The 15,548-nt window shown below is 40.2% G+C and overlaps 1 protein-coding gene across 1 annotated transcript in view; it reads right to left on the bottom strand.

Moving 5' to 3' along the window:
- The window catches only part of Tbx18 (T-box transcription factor 18), a 29,766-nt gene extending 21,502 nt beyond the window's left edge, over nt 1–8,264 (bottom strand). Inside the window, exons 1-4 of the mRNA XM_005324745.5 lie at nt 7,510–8,264; nt 6,212–6,416; nt 3,952–4,053; nt 595–766 (exon numbers count right to left, since the gene is read on the bottom strand). Of these exons, the coding sequence (XP_005324802.1) occupies nt 595–766; nt 3,952–4,053; nt 6,212–6,416; nt 7,510–7,816 (786 nt within the window). The 5' untranslated portion in view covers nt 7,817–8,264. The remainder of the gene's footprint in view (nt 1–594; nt 767–3,951; nt 4,054–6,211; nt 6,417–7,509) is intronic.
- Nucleotides 8,265–15,548: the final 7,284 nt, after the last annotated feature.

Here is a 15,548-nt window from a genome sequence, read left to right as displayed (position 1 = left end):
GTGTTAAAAATGACTGTATTATTGAAATGGCTGAACTTTAATTTACATATCATGTTTAACCAGTTTTAAGAACAAAAGGAATTATTGTTATAACATATTTTGACATATTAGATGTCATTATAAAACAACTGGGAGCTTGCAGATGGGACACACAAATAGCAAAAGCCTGGGCTAGTACTGAGAAGCAATGAGCCTCTGTTGAGAAAAGAAGTGACTGCAGGCAGGATACAATAAATCATTATCCTCATTTACCCAACTCCTAAGTAGTATTTATATTTAGAATATAATAACTAGCACCTCTTGAGATTCACACAAATATTTTGGCTAAAATAAAGGCTCTGCCTTGGGTTTTTTCTCTCCAATACAAATGCAGTATCTAGTTTTAACCTATTATATGTTTCATAGTATACTTCAAAACCAAAAGCATAGTCTCTGATGCAAATATAATCTTGATTTTTGGACAGATTATGCACATGCTGATCAACCAGGAAAGTAATATTGTGATCTTAGAAGTGTCCATTTCCTTCAGTCAGACACAGCATAGATTTGGCTATGCCATCCAATGGTGGTGTATTACAGAGGCCATCTACTCACATGGCCTTGGTCATCCAGTTCATTGTTGGTGAGCTTCAGCTTGTCGAAGCTGATCACTTGTCTCATCCAAGTCTCCCCGGAGGCAGGTGAGTCTGGATGAATATACACCCGGGGTGGCACAGGGGAGTCAGCATTACCCGCTACCATCCATTTAGAGCTGTGGTAAACATACCTACAAGGCAAAGACAGGATTTTCAGATTATGGACTATTTATTTCTTGGAATTTCCAGCTCAACTGTATCAGATCAAATGTGCACACTTAATGTCTAAAATAAATTTGTTTCTTCTTTATACCCAGAATAAGCCTTTAAGTGCTTTTCAAAAACTTTCTGAAGTTTCAGGAGCCTACTGACAACTCACAGTAAGTAGGACATTAAGAGCTTAGTGAAAAATATGCACACTATCACCCCCATAAACTCAAGTAACTTAATTCTAATGAATCACACTTACATTAGAAATTCTATCTATAATGTGATATTTTCCACTGTTCATCTGACATGAAGAAACTATGAAGTTGTCAACATCATCTTTTAGTAAATCTCAAAATACTTGACAATTATCTTAAAGTATCATACTTCCTTAAAGATCATTTCCCATTTTAGGCTATGTACAATCTGGTGGGATAGATAATAGAAAGGTGAGAGGAAATTATCATATTTTGATAGGAAAACAGTCTTATCTGTTATTTAGAATTTTTTCTAATGTTATGACATTATAAATTTAGGATAAAATATTCAGTTTAATTTTTTAAATTTAAATAATATTAAATGTAGACCCTGATTCACCTCTGATATTTCTCTTTCTTGTAAGAAAATTATTTCAAGTAGTTTCCAAATACCACTAATCAAGATATAAATAATACTTTGAAAATGATGGTATAACCGATGAATGTTACTTTTCTAATAGACAAAATATCCTATGCTGTTTAATTATACATACCAAATATATAGGATTCAGTAAGAATACATTTAAATAACAATGTTTCAAGTTAAACATAAGATCTTAAAATTTAAACCTATATTCAGACAGTAATTTATTAATATTAATTTAAAATTTAAAAATTAGAAACTAGTGTGTCAGTGATGAAAGAGTATAAAATGAAATTGTCCTAGATGTTTTTATTACCTTTGAGTATTAAAATATGGTATATAATTTATATACCTGTGTAATGCACAAATTGCTTTTAAACACAGCAGGAAACATTTTCATCACATTTCTGGTGAGACTCTTTGTCTTAAGTAGGGTGACATTTCATGCCCTTTTGAGCTCAATGCCTTCTATAATTTAATTCCTTTTCTTGGGAAAATGCATCAGCAAAAAATTATGAGTAATTTTTAAAACATTTCTTTAGTTGGTACATTATTTTAATAAATAAGTTTCTGATTCTGGTATTTTGTGATTACTTGTTTTACATTGTGATAAGGGACAATCATTTTAACTTGACCAAACACCACCAGTCCTTGACATCAAAGAATAAGTCAAAAAAATTTTAGTATTACTGAAAGTTTGAAAGCAAAAAGGAAATCTTAGAAATGCGAGCAAACACTGCACTGTAGATATGACTACATTACTACCAAAATAGAATTATATGCTCTATCAAAATATTGCAAAATTATATATATCACGTAGTTTAAGACTTCATAGTCATTAAGAGGATAAATGCTACATGTTACACATTCTTCATAAAAGAGTTTAAATATATATGCTAAATACAACTTTCTTTTTAGGGAGTAACAAAAGTGAAAGCAAATTTATGTTTTACAGTTGGATCTTTTAAAATCTAACATCATCATAATAATATGTAAATTTTTCATACTTTCTGTGAGAGACTAGATAAGAATGAATTAAGTAAAATAAAACATCTAAAATATATGGAAGAGATGCGGAGGAAGAAATAGGTAGGATACAAACTTAGAAGAGAAAGGAATAATTTCCTAGCTCATTAAGAATTAGATTATCTCCCTCTGCACAAAGCACAAATTAGCATATGAGTTTTAAATCAAGCACATTTAAAGAATAAGCTTTTATGCTTTCTAGCTTCTGTTATGCAACAATTTAAGCAAAACTTCCTAATGAATTATTTTAATTAAAATCAATTAAAATTAAAATAAGTTAAAATTAAATAATTAAAATTAAGTCAATAAATGTATAAAATACAACTTATACACAAAACTGGAATAAAACTTCCTATTATCCATTTTTGTAGTATTTCATATATGCCATTATATAAATTGAAATCTGTATATTTTTTTAAAAATTTTTGTTTTACTTCAACATGGACACAATACCTTTGTTTTATTTATTTATTTTTTAATGTGTTGCTGAGAATTGAACTCAGTGCCTCACGTGTGCAAGCTAAGCACTCTACCACTGAGCCACAACCTCAAACCCCAGAAATCTATATACTTTTGACATCATAAAGCTATTCTGCAAAAACAACTCCCTAAATTTTTAAGTGAGAAAAAACAAATCTGATTTCACTTTAAAACTTACTAAACACTCTATTTAAAAAGAAACAAAGAGGAGCAAAATTTAAACAGCATCCATCATCTAATCTTCCAATGCTCAAAACTTCCTTTTTGAAATGTTAGTGTTTTTAACTCTTCAGAAAAACAAAAAGCATTGCCATTAAAAACAGCTGATTTACTTTCTTACAAAAGAAAAAAAGAACAAAATTTGGTTTGAAACTGAAGAACACACATCTTTTCAAAGTTTACCTAATGTCTAGATAAATGTACTCTTTCAAAATGAAAGTATTATAAATGTTTTTAAAAATTGTTAACTACCAACCAAAGAAGTCCAAAAGGTAACAGTTCATTGCCAGTTTAGAGATGCCTTAATATAAATGAATTATAAAAATTTTATTTTTCATTTTTATAGAAAATCTTAGATAATTTTCTCATATTAAATGGAAAAGGCCTATAAACATTTATAATTTTGAATATAAAAAGATAAAGGAAATTAATGTGAATTTTTTTAAAAATCAAGAAAATTTATAATGTGTATCTACAAACTTTACCTAACATTTCCTCTCAGAATCCTAACTGAAACATGAATCAATGTAAAAAATACATTTAGTTTATCAACTATTTTATAAAAAATATTTTGTTTAGCAATACCATATGGGTCCCTATTAAAAGTCTTCAATGTTTGAAGACATTTCTATATCTATTAAAAACAAAACAAAAATTCAGTTTCCACATTTTCCTGAAAGAGAAGACATCATCTGGGCTGCTGAAATCCATAGACAATGGACTATGGATCTAGAAACAATGTTCATAGTAGTCACAAATGAAACAGGCACTAGTCTACAAAGTCCTACAATTTTTCTTATTGTCATGTATCCAATCACTGTACCTGTATCTTTTGTTGTCCACTGGCACAATATCCATGGCAATATAGTATTGTTGGTGAGGATCTAATCCAGAGATCTTCACTCTCATTGCTGGAAACATGCGTCTATTTAAAAGGGAAAGGAGAAAGTAGATTGGGTTTTGTTTTTGTTTGTGATTAAGAATGGAGAAATGATTAAAGCAAAATATCTTCTCTAATCTCTATTTTTAATGCAGTCAAATTCATAGCTTTCCTTACAGTAATGCAATTCAAAGTGTCAGAACATAGAACATATTTAAACTAAGGTTTCAAAACGTAATTTTTGCACCCTGTGTGCATGTGCTCCATGTTTATTAAAATGTCAACAGAGCTAAAAATAAAAGAACTACTCCTACACTGAGGGAGTGATGGCACTAAAGAAAGCAAGCACTTCACTTCTTAAAACAAAGACAGTAAGCATATTTACTTTAATAATACAAATATTAAAATGGACCAAATGGTAGAAATAGAAATTCCAAATTTCTGAAAGTGATAAAATATATTATAATGTGAAATTTTAAAGGGGGTTATAAAAAACCACAAGGAGCCAATGTGCCATGCTATAACCAAACAATATGTTCTTTATTGAGACAGGACTTCCTGTCTGCAGCATGGTAGAGGTGAAGTGCAAAAGTTACTCTAAATTTGAAAGCTATAGTAAAACTTCTTTATTGAAAGCAGAAACTAAACACAATGTATATTTACCAAATAATTCCTTCCCCCATCACACCTTAAAAATGCTTTCTATTTTAACCAATCTTACTCAACCCTTCACTAATTAAAACAAATGAAATCCCCATTTCTCTTGGCTTCCCAGAGATATATATCAAAAGGTACCTATCCTTTGAAAAGGGCACAGCAGCAAGAAGTAGAACAGCAAATTTTATTTTACATATTTTTTAAAAATACAGAAATTCCTTTTTAAAAAATTCATCTTTGATTTACATCTAGGACTTTCAATTAATCTAATTTTGGCTAATTTAGCTTTATAACAAATTTTAGTAGTTATTTACCAATTTTTTTTCTAAAACAATAATGCTAGTAAAGACCACTTTCAGAGAAAGGAAAGTCCATTATTCCTAACTAAGCATGAGAACAGTTTAATATGCAGACTGTTTTAATGTTATTTCAGTGCACCTGTAAGATAAAGAGTAAAGGTCTTTAACTACATCCTTTATAAGACAACTGTTGCTTTGTGTTGTTGAAAACTGAATTTGGATCATTAATAAAAGCTCTGTGAAAATGTAGAAGGTAGCATATGGATTCAATAAAATATGTTTTTGTAATTTCTAATAAGTTCGGATACTTTTATGCTATCCAGGTTTTTACCATGTGTACTCCCTGAAAGAGTTGTGTGTGCTTTTTATAGTTCCTTTTAAGGAACATATCATTAATAGATTTCATTGCACTAAATGAACTGAAAATTTTAAATGTGAATATCAAGTATCTCTTCGTCTGCCTTCCAAATAATACGATCTAGCCAACAAATCCATTTATTTTACTGATGGATATGAAAATTTCATACTTAAAAAAGATAATTTCTTACAGATTTTTATTTTTCTTCTGAAAATTAAGGCTATGTGTTGGACTTTATTTAGGAAAAAAATATTTAACCCCATATCTGTAGGTTTACAAAAAGGATTTTTAAAAATCAGGGTAATTATTCTTACAGCTATACATGATTGAATATATATTACTGTATAATTTCAGGGATTTTTCATCCTATTCTAATAACAAAAGAGCACAATACATCATGTTCTCAGTGCCAGGAAATCTGAGAAAGAACCAACCTGGAAGTTTCAAATCTGAAAAGGCAGATCATAGTCTGCTAAAGAGTAAACGGTTTTTAAAACTTTAAAAGAGGAAGGAGAAGAATGTACTCCCTGTTTCCAGAACTCTTAACTGGAGCCTAAATAAATACCTGGTTCGACGTAAATATGACCTCGAATCTCTAACGGCCCTGCGTGAGGAACATCAGCCGCGATAGTTGAGGCATTAGCGGCGACAACGCTTTTCTCCTGGCACTAACAAGTGGGCGGCCAGGCTGAGCCCTTCACCGACTGCTTTTGGTGATAAATAGGAAAGTCAGCCTCAAAAGTGAACTATGGTTGGGCCTTGTCGCATCTGTCTGAAAAGGCGACCCAGAGCTCCCGCCGCGCTGCAGGCCCTTCTCCGTACCCGGGCGAGGACTGGGTGAAGCCACCGTCCGGGTCGGTGGGGGCGTCCGCTGCAGCTCGCCCCTTACCTGCCCGCCTTGGTGATGATCATCTCGGTGCCAATCTCGTGAAAGCGCTTCCAGAGTTCTGCTCCTTGCAGATCTACCCTCGGCGCCTGGGGAGAGGGCAGCGGGGTCCCTGGCCTGGCCAGGACAGGCGCGGGGGACCCTTTTGGGGAGCCTCCAGGGGACGCCAGCGGGGAAGCGCCCGGCAGAAAGCCGTCCTCACAGCCGCCTGGACAGCAAAGGGCAGAGAAAGGACCGGTGAGGGCTCCCGAGGGGAAGCCGCTCGGAAAGGGGGACCCCTCGGTGGGTGTCTGAGAAGAAAAGTACTGAGGGAAAAGGGGAATCTTCAAGTGCCTTCGGGGACACCGAGCGAACTGCCCCATCGATAGACGTGCCTCTCAGCCCCGGCGGGGCGCTCGGCCCTCCAGACCCACAAATCCAGAACCCCGGGGAGGGGCTTTGCAAGGCCCCAAAAGTTTTCGCGCTGCCGCAGGATGTAGGACACACGCCCGACGGTCTGACACAAGTCCCGGGGTACAGTCCGAAGGCAGCCTCCTACGGAACCCGCTCCTCGAAGCGCTTGCAGCCAAAGCGCCAGGCGCCCCCGCCCCAAGTCGCGAATGCGGGGGCCTCCCTTCGCGACAGGCTTCTGAGGCGTCTCGCTTTGGGCTCGGCCCGAGGCATCTTCCAGGAACCTTTTCAGACCCCGCTCCCGGACGCTCAGCGCTTCAAGCCCAGCAGCAAAGCCACGAAAAGAGCGCAAAAAGCAATCGAGCGATCGCCGTCGGCCTTGGCCAGAGAATCCAGACGGATAGGGAAGGGAACCGCTCCGCTACCCCCGGGGAAACCACTTTTGCAAATACGCCGCCCTCTTCCTGGTTTAAACCAACGGTTTAGGGCATTCGTTCCGGTTTCGGGGGGGTTATGCTGTCGCTCTACCCTCCCCCCGCCCCAGGCTTTTAAAACTTAGGAAAGAAAAAGGAGCACCCATTGGCTGGAACCCCAAGGGAGGCAGCAGAGAAAAGCACGAATTGGCATCTCCGCGCTCGGCAAACCGCCGCGGCTGTCCGTGCTGGACGCGCCGAGTGGGCGGCGGCAGATTGCTGGGCGAGGCTGGAAGCTGCATTTGAATCGTATCTAGGGTGGCCAGGTTGTGAAGGAGCCTTGTATCTGACACCCAAGGCCAAGGCGCTCCTGACTGAATTAAGGACCCCGCGCGCATACACACCGACAGATTCTCAGTTCAGGTTCGCCGCCGCCTTGCGGGCGGGCGGGACCTGAGAAGCGCCGGAAAGAAGTTGGGCTGGAAGGGGCCGACTCACCAGCAGCTCCTCGGGACCCACAGCTCGGCTCCAAGTCTGTGCAGCTCCGGGCTGGCCCGGACGCCGCTCCAGCTGGCGGTGGGTGCGCAGCGCTTTCATCTCCCTCTGAGGAGCTCTTTTCGCCCGCGCCACCTCCACGGCTGCAGCCTCCGTCGTCCGCGGGCCCGGCCGCCTCTTCCGCGCCCAACCTTCGCCGCTTCTTTTGAAGCTGTTGCTGCTTCTCGGCGCCGATCAGCGCCTCCACAGAGAAGGCGTGCGCCTTGAGACTTAGCATACTGCACGGCGAGCCCCTTCGCTTCTCGGCCATCCCCTCCGCCCGGTGCCCGCCCGCCCCTCTCTCATATACACTCACGCGGGCACACGCACACACTCGCTCTCCTTGCCCCACCAAAAAACGGAACAGTTCTTGGGGGGGTCTTCGGTATCTGTCCCCTTCCCTGCCGCGGGCAAAAAGAAATTTGTCGTTTCCTCTTTCTCGCTGGTGTTGGGATCCGAGGAACCAGCGACGAGACGGCCAAGTTTCCTTCCCTCAGTCTTTCTGGCGCTCTCTCACTGATGCACTCCTTCGCTCCCACCCCCTCCACCTCCTCCTGCTGCTCCAAGATCTGCCTCGACTGATGCGCCAGAAAGGGCTAACATGGGTAAAAAACACTCTGCGGACACAAATTAGGGATTGTAATTGAAATTTGTTGCCTTGATCTGTCAGCACTTCCAGGCAGGAGAGCGGTGGGAAGAACTTGCTCATTAGTGTCAATAAAGCAGTGGAGGCGGAGCCTAGGAACCTGTCAATCCCCGAGACAGATAGCCAATCGGGAGGCACCGACTCCGCTCTGCCCGCGCCCACTTCCTTACAAGGTAGCAAAAAACGTGGAGTGAAAAGCGCCGCCATCTGGCTTGGATGTGCCAGCCTAGCGTTGGCTGAACCCTATCGTTCTGGCTGCCTCCCACAAGCCTTGTCCAGGCCCGTAATCTCCAGCTTTTCTCGCCAGGGCCTGGAAAGGCGGAGTCTTCTGTCTTTAAACTGAGAAAACCACAAGTTAGCATATCTAGAATCTTTACAGGAGTCTTAATTCCCGGTCCCACATTCTTATGACTTTATGTTGCTACAACTCGGAATATTTGGGGAGGTAGAGAGAATTCACAGCCACCAGTCGGTCGTTTCTCTTTTGAAAATTCCCGCGTTTAGTAGCGCCCGCTCTGTGCAGAGCATAGCATTAGGTTCAAATTTTACTCCGTGGATTTTTCTTATTGGTGACAGGTTCAAAAATACTTATCACCTACATTTAGGAATACAATGTTACATTATCTATCACTCAGTCGCCCATATAAATTACCAGGAAAATCATCCCCCCTTTTTTGTAGACCCCCTTGTTCTTTTGATAGTTATTTTAAAATAGGTCATTGAATTTTAATTCTGTATGTGTTTATATTATAAATTTAACCTTTAAACCCTTTAAAACTTCACAAATAAAATAAATTTTAAAACTCGATTGCCGCTTGAAAAACTTTCTCTGTGACTTAACTTTATATTCTTCCTGATCTAAAAAGTGCCACTTTTCTTAATTTTTTAAGGGTCAACTTGTTTCCTTAAAATAAACGCAAGAGAAAATAGGACTTTTCAGTTGAATGACAAATATGTATGTACCGTTTGCTTTGTAGTTTCAACTCAACTTTTAAGATCAACAAAAAACGTGTTTTGTGTAAACATAAATCTTAGAATAAAATTCAAGATGTATATTACCCTTTGATATAAAACACACAATTAATAATCGTTTTTTTTTTCTCTCTTGTCCAATTAAACCCCCGCAACATTAACTGCCCTATTTTTTTCTGACTTCTCTATAAGCGATCAGGAGAGTAGCTTTTGGAAATAGCTTCGACATTGGGACCAATCTTTTTGCTGCATGGAGCTCGGTAACTAGTGGTTTCTTCAAGACTGGACAGCGGGGGAGGAGCAGAAACCTAGCAGGCGGTGCCCGGAGGCACGTGCAGGCCGCCCTGGCGAGCCTAGCTGTCTCAAGATCATAAAGGACTCCCTAATATCCTTGGGGACAAGGCCACTTCAAATGCTTAAGAAACGTCATCAACGGGAAGGGTCTGTTTTGCATTTCAAAAGAAAATCTTAGTCACTGGTTTGGAGACGAAGGGGGACCCAAATTCAAGCGGTGTCCCAGGACAATATTATGCCCTTAAAAAATTAAGTGCAAACACTGTTTCTGAAGTTTGGTGGAGGGCAAGAAGTGATGAAAGAGAGCTAAGAGGCGGCAGGGAGAGCTTGGACTGGGAAGGGGGGAGGGGTGGCAGATGTGGCCGGAGGTTACTCTTTAGGCATCTGGGGGCTAGGGAGCCTGAAGTCACTTTCAGTTGACAGTGAGAACAGGAGCCCCCTCCAAAACCAGGCTCTCTGTGACCCTGAGGAAGAGCTACTGTTTCTTCTCCAAGTCGAGCTTGGGGGCATTGAGGTCCAGAGGTGGAGTTGCTGAAACCTAAGGGCCTACTATGGTCCAGCAGCTGGAGGAGGAGGAGCTGCTGGTTCCGAGAAACCGCCAGGGACAAACGCGGTTTCCAGACGCAAGTCCCTATGCCATGCAGTTTAAACTGATGTAAGAAGTTTACATGGGGCCTGCATGGCGCTCTCTGGATAAAAAGTCCTCTTTTCCTCCTCCACTTCTCTCCCTTTTTCTCCTGGAGCAACTAGAGGGGCAAATCCCAAACCTCGCAGAAATCTGGTACTTAATGTCCACATAACAAACAAGCTGGAAAGCCTTGCTCACCGAAACTGCGTCCAAGCACTAAGAAATACTCCTAAAGTGCGAGGGTCGCCCTGGAAGGACAAAAATTCTAGCTCCCTTAATCCCACCCACGCATGGCTTGGGGAACCTTAGCAATAGGGCCTCACCACCGCTTGCTTCCCCGGACTTAAGTGAATCCAGGCTCAAATTCCCAAACTGAGCTGGACCAGCTGCCCCCGACCGGGTGGAGCCGTGAGTGGCAGACTGCAGCGCACCTTTACCTAGGTTCCTAAAGAAGGGGCAAAGAACCTCTCCTGGGCACAGGAAGAAAGCACCGCAAATTGGCGGGGGGCCGGGGGGGGGGGGAGTTACGGATTTCAAAACGATGGCGAAGCCGTCGTGCTAACAAGGCCTGTTCCCAACCTTAGGGCGTGCTCCAGCTGCGACAGAATTAGACCCTGGCGCTTTTCGAGTAATCAAAATGGGAGAAAGACGCGTACTGGTGGGAGGAAACGTTCGCTTTTGAATGTGAATGTACCAGTGTACGTGTTAGTGCGCTGGTGTGCACGTGGCCGTGTATGCATGTGTACGTGCGCATGTGCACCTGCACGTATATAAACGTGGGAGAGGATCTATGTATGCGGGAAGGTGTCCGCCTGACACTTTGGGGGAAAAAATGTCTTTTTCAAGTGGGAGCTACATTAAAGAAAGTTTTAAAACTGAAACAGGCCTCTTGCAGGAAAGACCAGCGGGATTCTGTTAAAAAAAAAAAAAAAAGTCACCTCAGGAATGGGTCCATCTCAGGGACCTGGAGAGAAAGGGAGGGGCAAAGATCCTGGTGTGTCCATATACAATACATCCGTTCTATTTTTCTTGGTGCAGTTTAAAAATGGACAGTTAAGAAAGATTCTTTTTAAAAAAAATCAGATCCCTCAGTACACACTATACACAACTTTGTATACTTGATGTATGCGTGTGTAGTTTGCTACTTCATCTTACTTGATTTATAAGATAGTTGTATTTATAAACAAGTGTTTATTTTTAAGTTCCATAGGTAAAAGCCCCACACAGCAGAACTTCATTCTCTAGATAGATTTTTTTTTCTTCTTTTTTTTTTTCTCTTATATTTGACAATCACTGTAAGAGGTTTTACTCTTACATTTGATTTCGCCTGAACGGAGACCTCATACAGGGAGACGACCAGTCCTGTCATTAGGAAAGTGTGTTCTTGGCCTCTGAACTCGGGGTGCAACTGGTGGTCCCAGAGTTTCCAAACGGAATCCAGACTTCCTTCCCACACATAAAAAGACTTTTATTATAGCTAAAAGACTAACTGAACTGAACGAGAGAAATACAGAAATAGGAGGGGGAGTCGGTGAGTAATGGCTGAATCCAACCACCAAGGAGGGCACTTGGCTGTGTTACTTTGTAATTTGGGAAGGAGACATATCTTAATTGGGGACCTAAATAACAGATATCGCTCTGATCACAGCGCCGCTTACCTGAACTAGGGCTCCCTCTCTCCGCCCTCGCTACCCCTACCTTTCTTCCTTCCTTGTACCTACTCTTCTTGCTCCTCCCTCTAATCCGAGTTAATGAAAATAATAAGTTATAACCAGTATAAGTTTACAAGGGCTACGGGAGTAAATTCAGGAGGCCGGGATTTGATGACTGCGCCCTCGCGAACCTCCTCCTTGCCTGGTCTGGAGCTGCAGCTGTAAATCCAGGATTGGAGGAGAAAGAGATCCAGAGCCGCAATTCCTCTCTGCTCTGTGAGGTCGCGGACTCGCACGCAGATGTACTCACAGATCGTGCACAGTCACCTTCTCGGCCAACAATCGACGGAGACTGAGGCCCGCTAATCAAAGAACCCGCGCAGACAGTGAAAGAACTCTATCCGGGCTCCTCAAACTCAGACTCGGTCGGGGGGTGGGGAGCATAGAGTTTCTCTTCTAATGATTTTTCAAATCATTTATCATTTCTGGCTGGATCTCAGGGGAAGTGAGTCATTTCGGGAGAACAAATGAAAGTGTACTCCTCCTCCGAGGGTAAGCTGGGCTTCACTCCTTCTTGTCTCATCCCCTGGTTCTCCAATTTGCAGAAAGGAAAGATAAAGGGAGGAAGGAGGCTTCTAACTGATCGCATCAAGGGAAGTGAGGAAGTAATGAACCTGCAATGTGTGCGGAAGAAAATTCCATGCGCTGGATGAGTGAGCTTCCCTTCGTGTACAATTTCCAACAATATCTGTTCTACCTCCAGAACATACTGAAAGAATCGGCCGCCTTCTCTTCCACGTTCGTCGACTCACACTCTTCCCACAGCATCACAGGTTAAGGGGTCAATAACAGAAATGTTCCAGAAGGCCACACTTTTATCTATCTCAAACCTGATCCAAATGTAAGATGGCTTGAAGGAAGTAATGAAATTAACACAGAGGTGTGAATGAATACCTGAAGATGGGTGATTGGACGTTGCTAATATCAATATTGCAACAAATAGATTTGGACATAAACTGAGACAATGCAGGAAAAACTAAGCAATATTCTCTATTTAATGAGTATTTAAATAATCTATGTAAAATCATGTTTAAAGTAATGTTCAAAATATGCAGCTTCATATTGTTTGAATTAGATATGTATTGCTATTTTCCCTATAAACAAAGATTACCTTGAGTTTGCCAGTTTAGCAAAATGAATTGAAAATGGCCCTGCTCAAGAGTCACTGTCTTTGGTATTTGCGTCTCACTATGTTTCCCTTGAACTCCTGAGGTCAAGCTTTCCTCCTGCCTCAGTCCTCCACCTGAGCCTCCCAATTACCTGGGATGACAGGCTTATGTCACCCTGTTGGGCTTTGGTGTTTAACTTTTCATAAAAATTAGCCCACCTTCAATTGGTTGTAAATTGGGCCCTGTTTCTGGATTTTACATTGGTAGTTACTACAGTTCCCAAGCAATGAAAATTTTGTGCACATTCATATCATCTGTCAAAACTATAAACAATGAAGAATGTGTCTGAAATTTATTCATATTTTTGTTCTGACAGATGAGGCATTTTGATTTCAGCTGAATGACAGGACTTTAAACAAAGTAATTTAAAGCTAGCAATAGAATTGTGCAAAAAGAAGTAAGCTATTGAGAACTAGTATCAGCATAGGCAATGGATTCTGGATTTAAACCCATGGCAAAAATTTGAATAGAAGCCATCAATAACTTTTCTACATAACTTGTTTTTGTTTTTGTTTTCACTTTCAATTGTGCATACTCTTCTGTCCTTTAAGAAGTGGATTATGAACAATTCAGGTAGCTAAAAATTGGAAGAGAATAGGGTTTTTGCCTTTTCAATATAAAACCTTAAATTTTGTCTCAAATAAAGCATCACATTAGAAAATATTTCCAAAGTGGGGTTTCAGCAAAAAGCCATGAGTCTCTTTGAGCAAAAGGCTAAAGAGTGGTAGTAACAAGATGAACTCTGTCAAAACTGTGTATGTTCTGGAAACATTGCTTGAAAAGAATCTCAGCATATACAAAACTGTACTTCCAAATTATGTCACACAAAGGAAAGGGGAGAAAAAAAACTACTTCAAGCCATGCATAGTAGGTAAAGTAAATTTAGAATAACTAGCATTTCTAGAAAAACGTTAACGTTTTCACGTTCACCTTTAGTCTTTGGTGCGGTTCCTTCTCAAATTACATAAAATGTACTTTAAGAAGCACTCACTACCTGCTACAGATGTCCAGGAAAACTGAATTATGGAAGTCGGAAACATATGGCAGTTGCCTATTGCACAGGGAAGGTACATATGAAAGTTATAAATTTCTTTCTTTAAGTCAGCATTGTAAACGCATTTTTATAGGGTTCACAGTATGTATTACATCTGTAGACTTAATTTTTGAAATATATGTTTTTTTGAGATATTTGTAATCTTTGATTCTAAAAAAAACCCTCATCTCCATATATTAAAAACAAAGAAAAACTCCAACAAATACAAATAAATAGGCAGAAGGGCAAATATTTTTCTTTTATTTCCCAGCTGGTTATACTGAAAAGGACATCAGGTCATCTATTGGCAAAGGATTACTCACAATACAGGAGGTGCCCTTCAGTAGAGCAAGCTGCATTTATTGAGCTGTGAAGAAACAGAGATATCAACTTGAGCAAAGCCAACTTGGGACCTACATTAAAACTACCAGATTAAAAACTGGACCATGCAAATTTCAAAACTGTAATGATTCAAATTGTTCTTGAGAAAAAAAAAAAACCCTGCTTTTTGTCAACCATTTTTCCCATCATAATATTAGTTTTAATCTTGTTTCATTTAATGTTTTTGAAGCCACATTTTGATTGCAATAATTTAAATGACATATTCAGTTTATTAGTAGATACTAAGTACTGCCTACTGCCAAAATATCTTCCCTTATGCCTTCAAAGCTGCTTTTAAAAAATCCCTGTTTTCTACCTGAACCCCTGTGTTGTTTTTAATTTAAATTTAATTATGTGCATTTTAAGAGTCATATCTGCTCTCCTTGCAGTATATTTGGAGAAATGTGGTTATAGTGAATGTTCTTGGACAAAAAATGAGTTTAAACAAATATATATTCCTTTAGTCTAAAAGTGGGGCAGTTGTCTACAGGTTAGGTAGCTCTGGGTTACCATTAAAAAAAAAAAAAATCCTTAGATTTCTGTATTGGAAGGGAAGGGAAATGTCCAGACTAGTCTCTGCCCTGTTGCGCTGGAATGAAATTTGCTGGAGAGGAGAAATAATACAAAATAATAGCAGATGCGCCCTTCCCAGGCACAGTTTTGTTTGATTGTGTTTTGGGGGTCTCTTCTGTGATCAGTGGCTGAGTGGTTGTCTGTACAGGTTTTCTGTTCTTTTCCAGTTTCTGCCTTGCTGAGGGGTCCTCTTGGCCAGGCTTTTGATCACTTCTTATGTGAGTCGGTAAGAGATCGAGTATTTAATATTATGGGCTCCCAGAGAGATGGGAGGAATCCCTGAAGTGCGAACTATCAGATTCCTTTCCATCCATCTATGGAAAACTGGACAGGGAAATTTCCCCACTTCCTTCTTTACAAAGTTTGGAGTCTCTTCCTGAATCCCCACCTTGCCCTGCCCAGGCCATTCAGCGTCTCATTTGCATTTATAATTAGTTCTAGAGAGAGACCCCAAACTGCCTTCAGTAGAGAGCACGCTTAGTTGAGTTTTATTAATATTTTAAACTAGCATTTGATTTGATTTAATAACGACCACAGAAAGGTTTTTAAAGCCAGTCATTTCCAGGGGCACCCTAGAATCCAAGAGGTGGATCCC

This window comes from Ictidomys tridecemlineatus, chromosome 8, assembly GCF_052094955.1.
Source record: "Ictidomys tridecemlineatus isolate mIctTri1 chromosome 8, mIctTri1.hap1, whole genome shotgun sequence".
In the NCBI taxonomy this organism is placed as follows: domain Eukaryota; kingdom Metazoa; phylum Chordata; class Mammalia; order Rodentia; family Sciuridae; genus Ictidomys; species Ictidomys tridecemlineatus.
The sequence above is the reverse complement of the archived record's forward strand: the minus strand, read 5'-3'. Positions and strand labels throughout refer to the sequence as shown.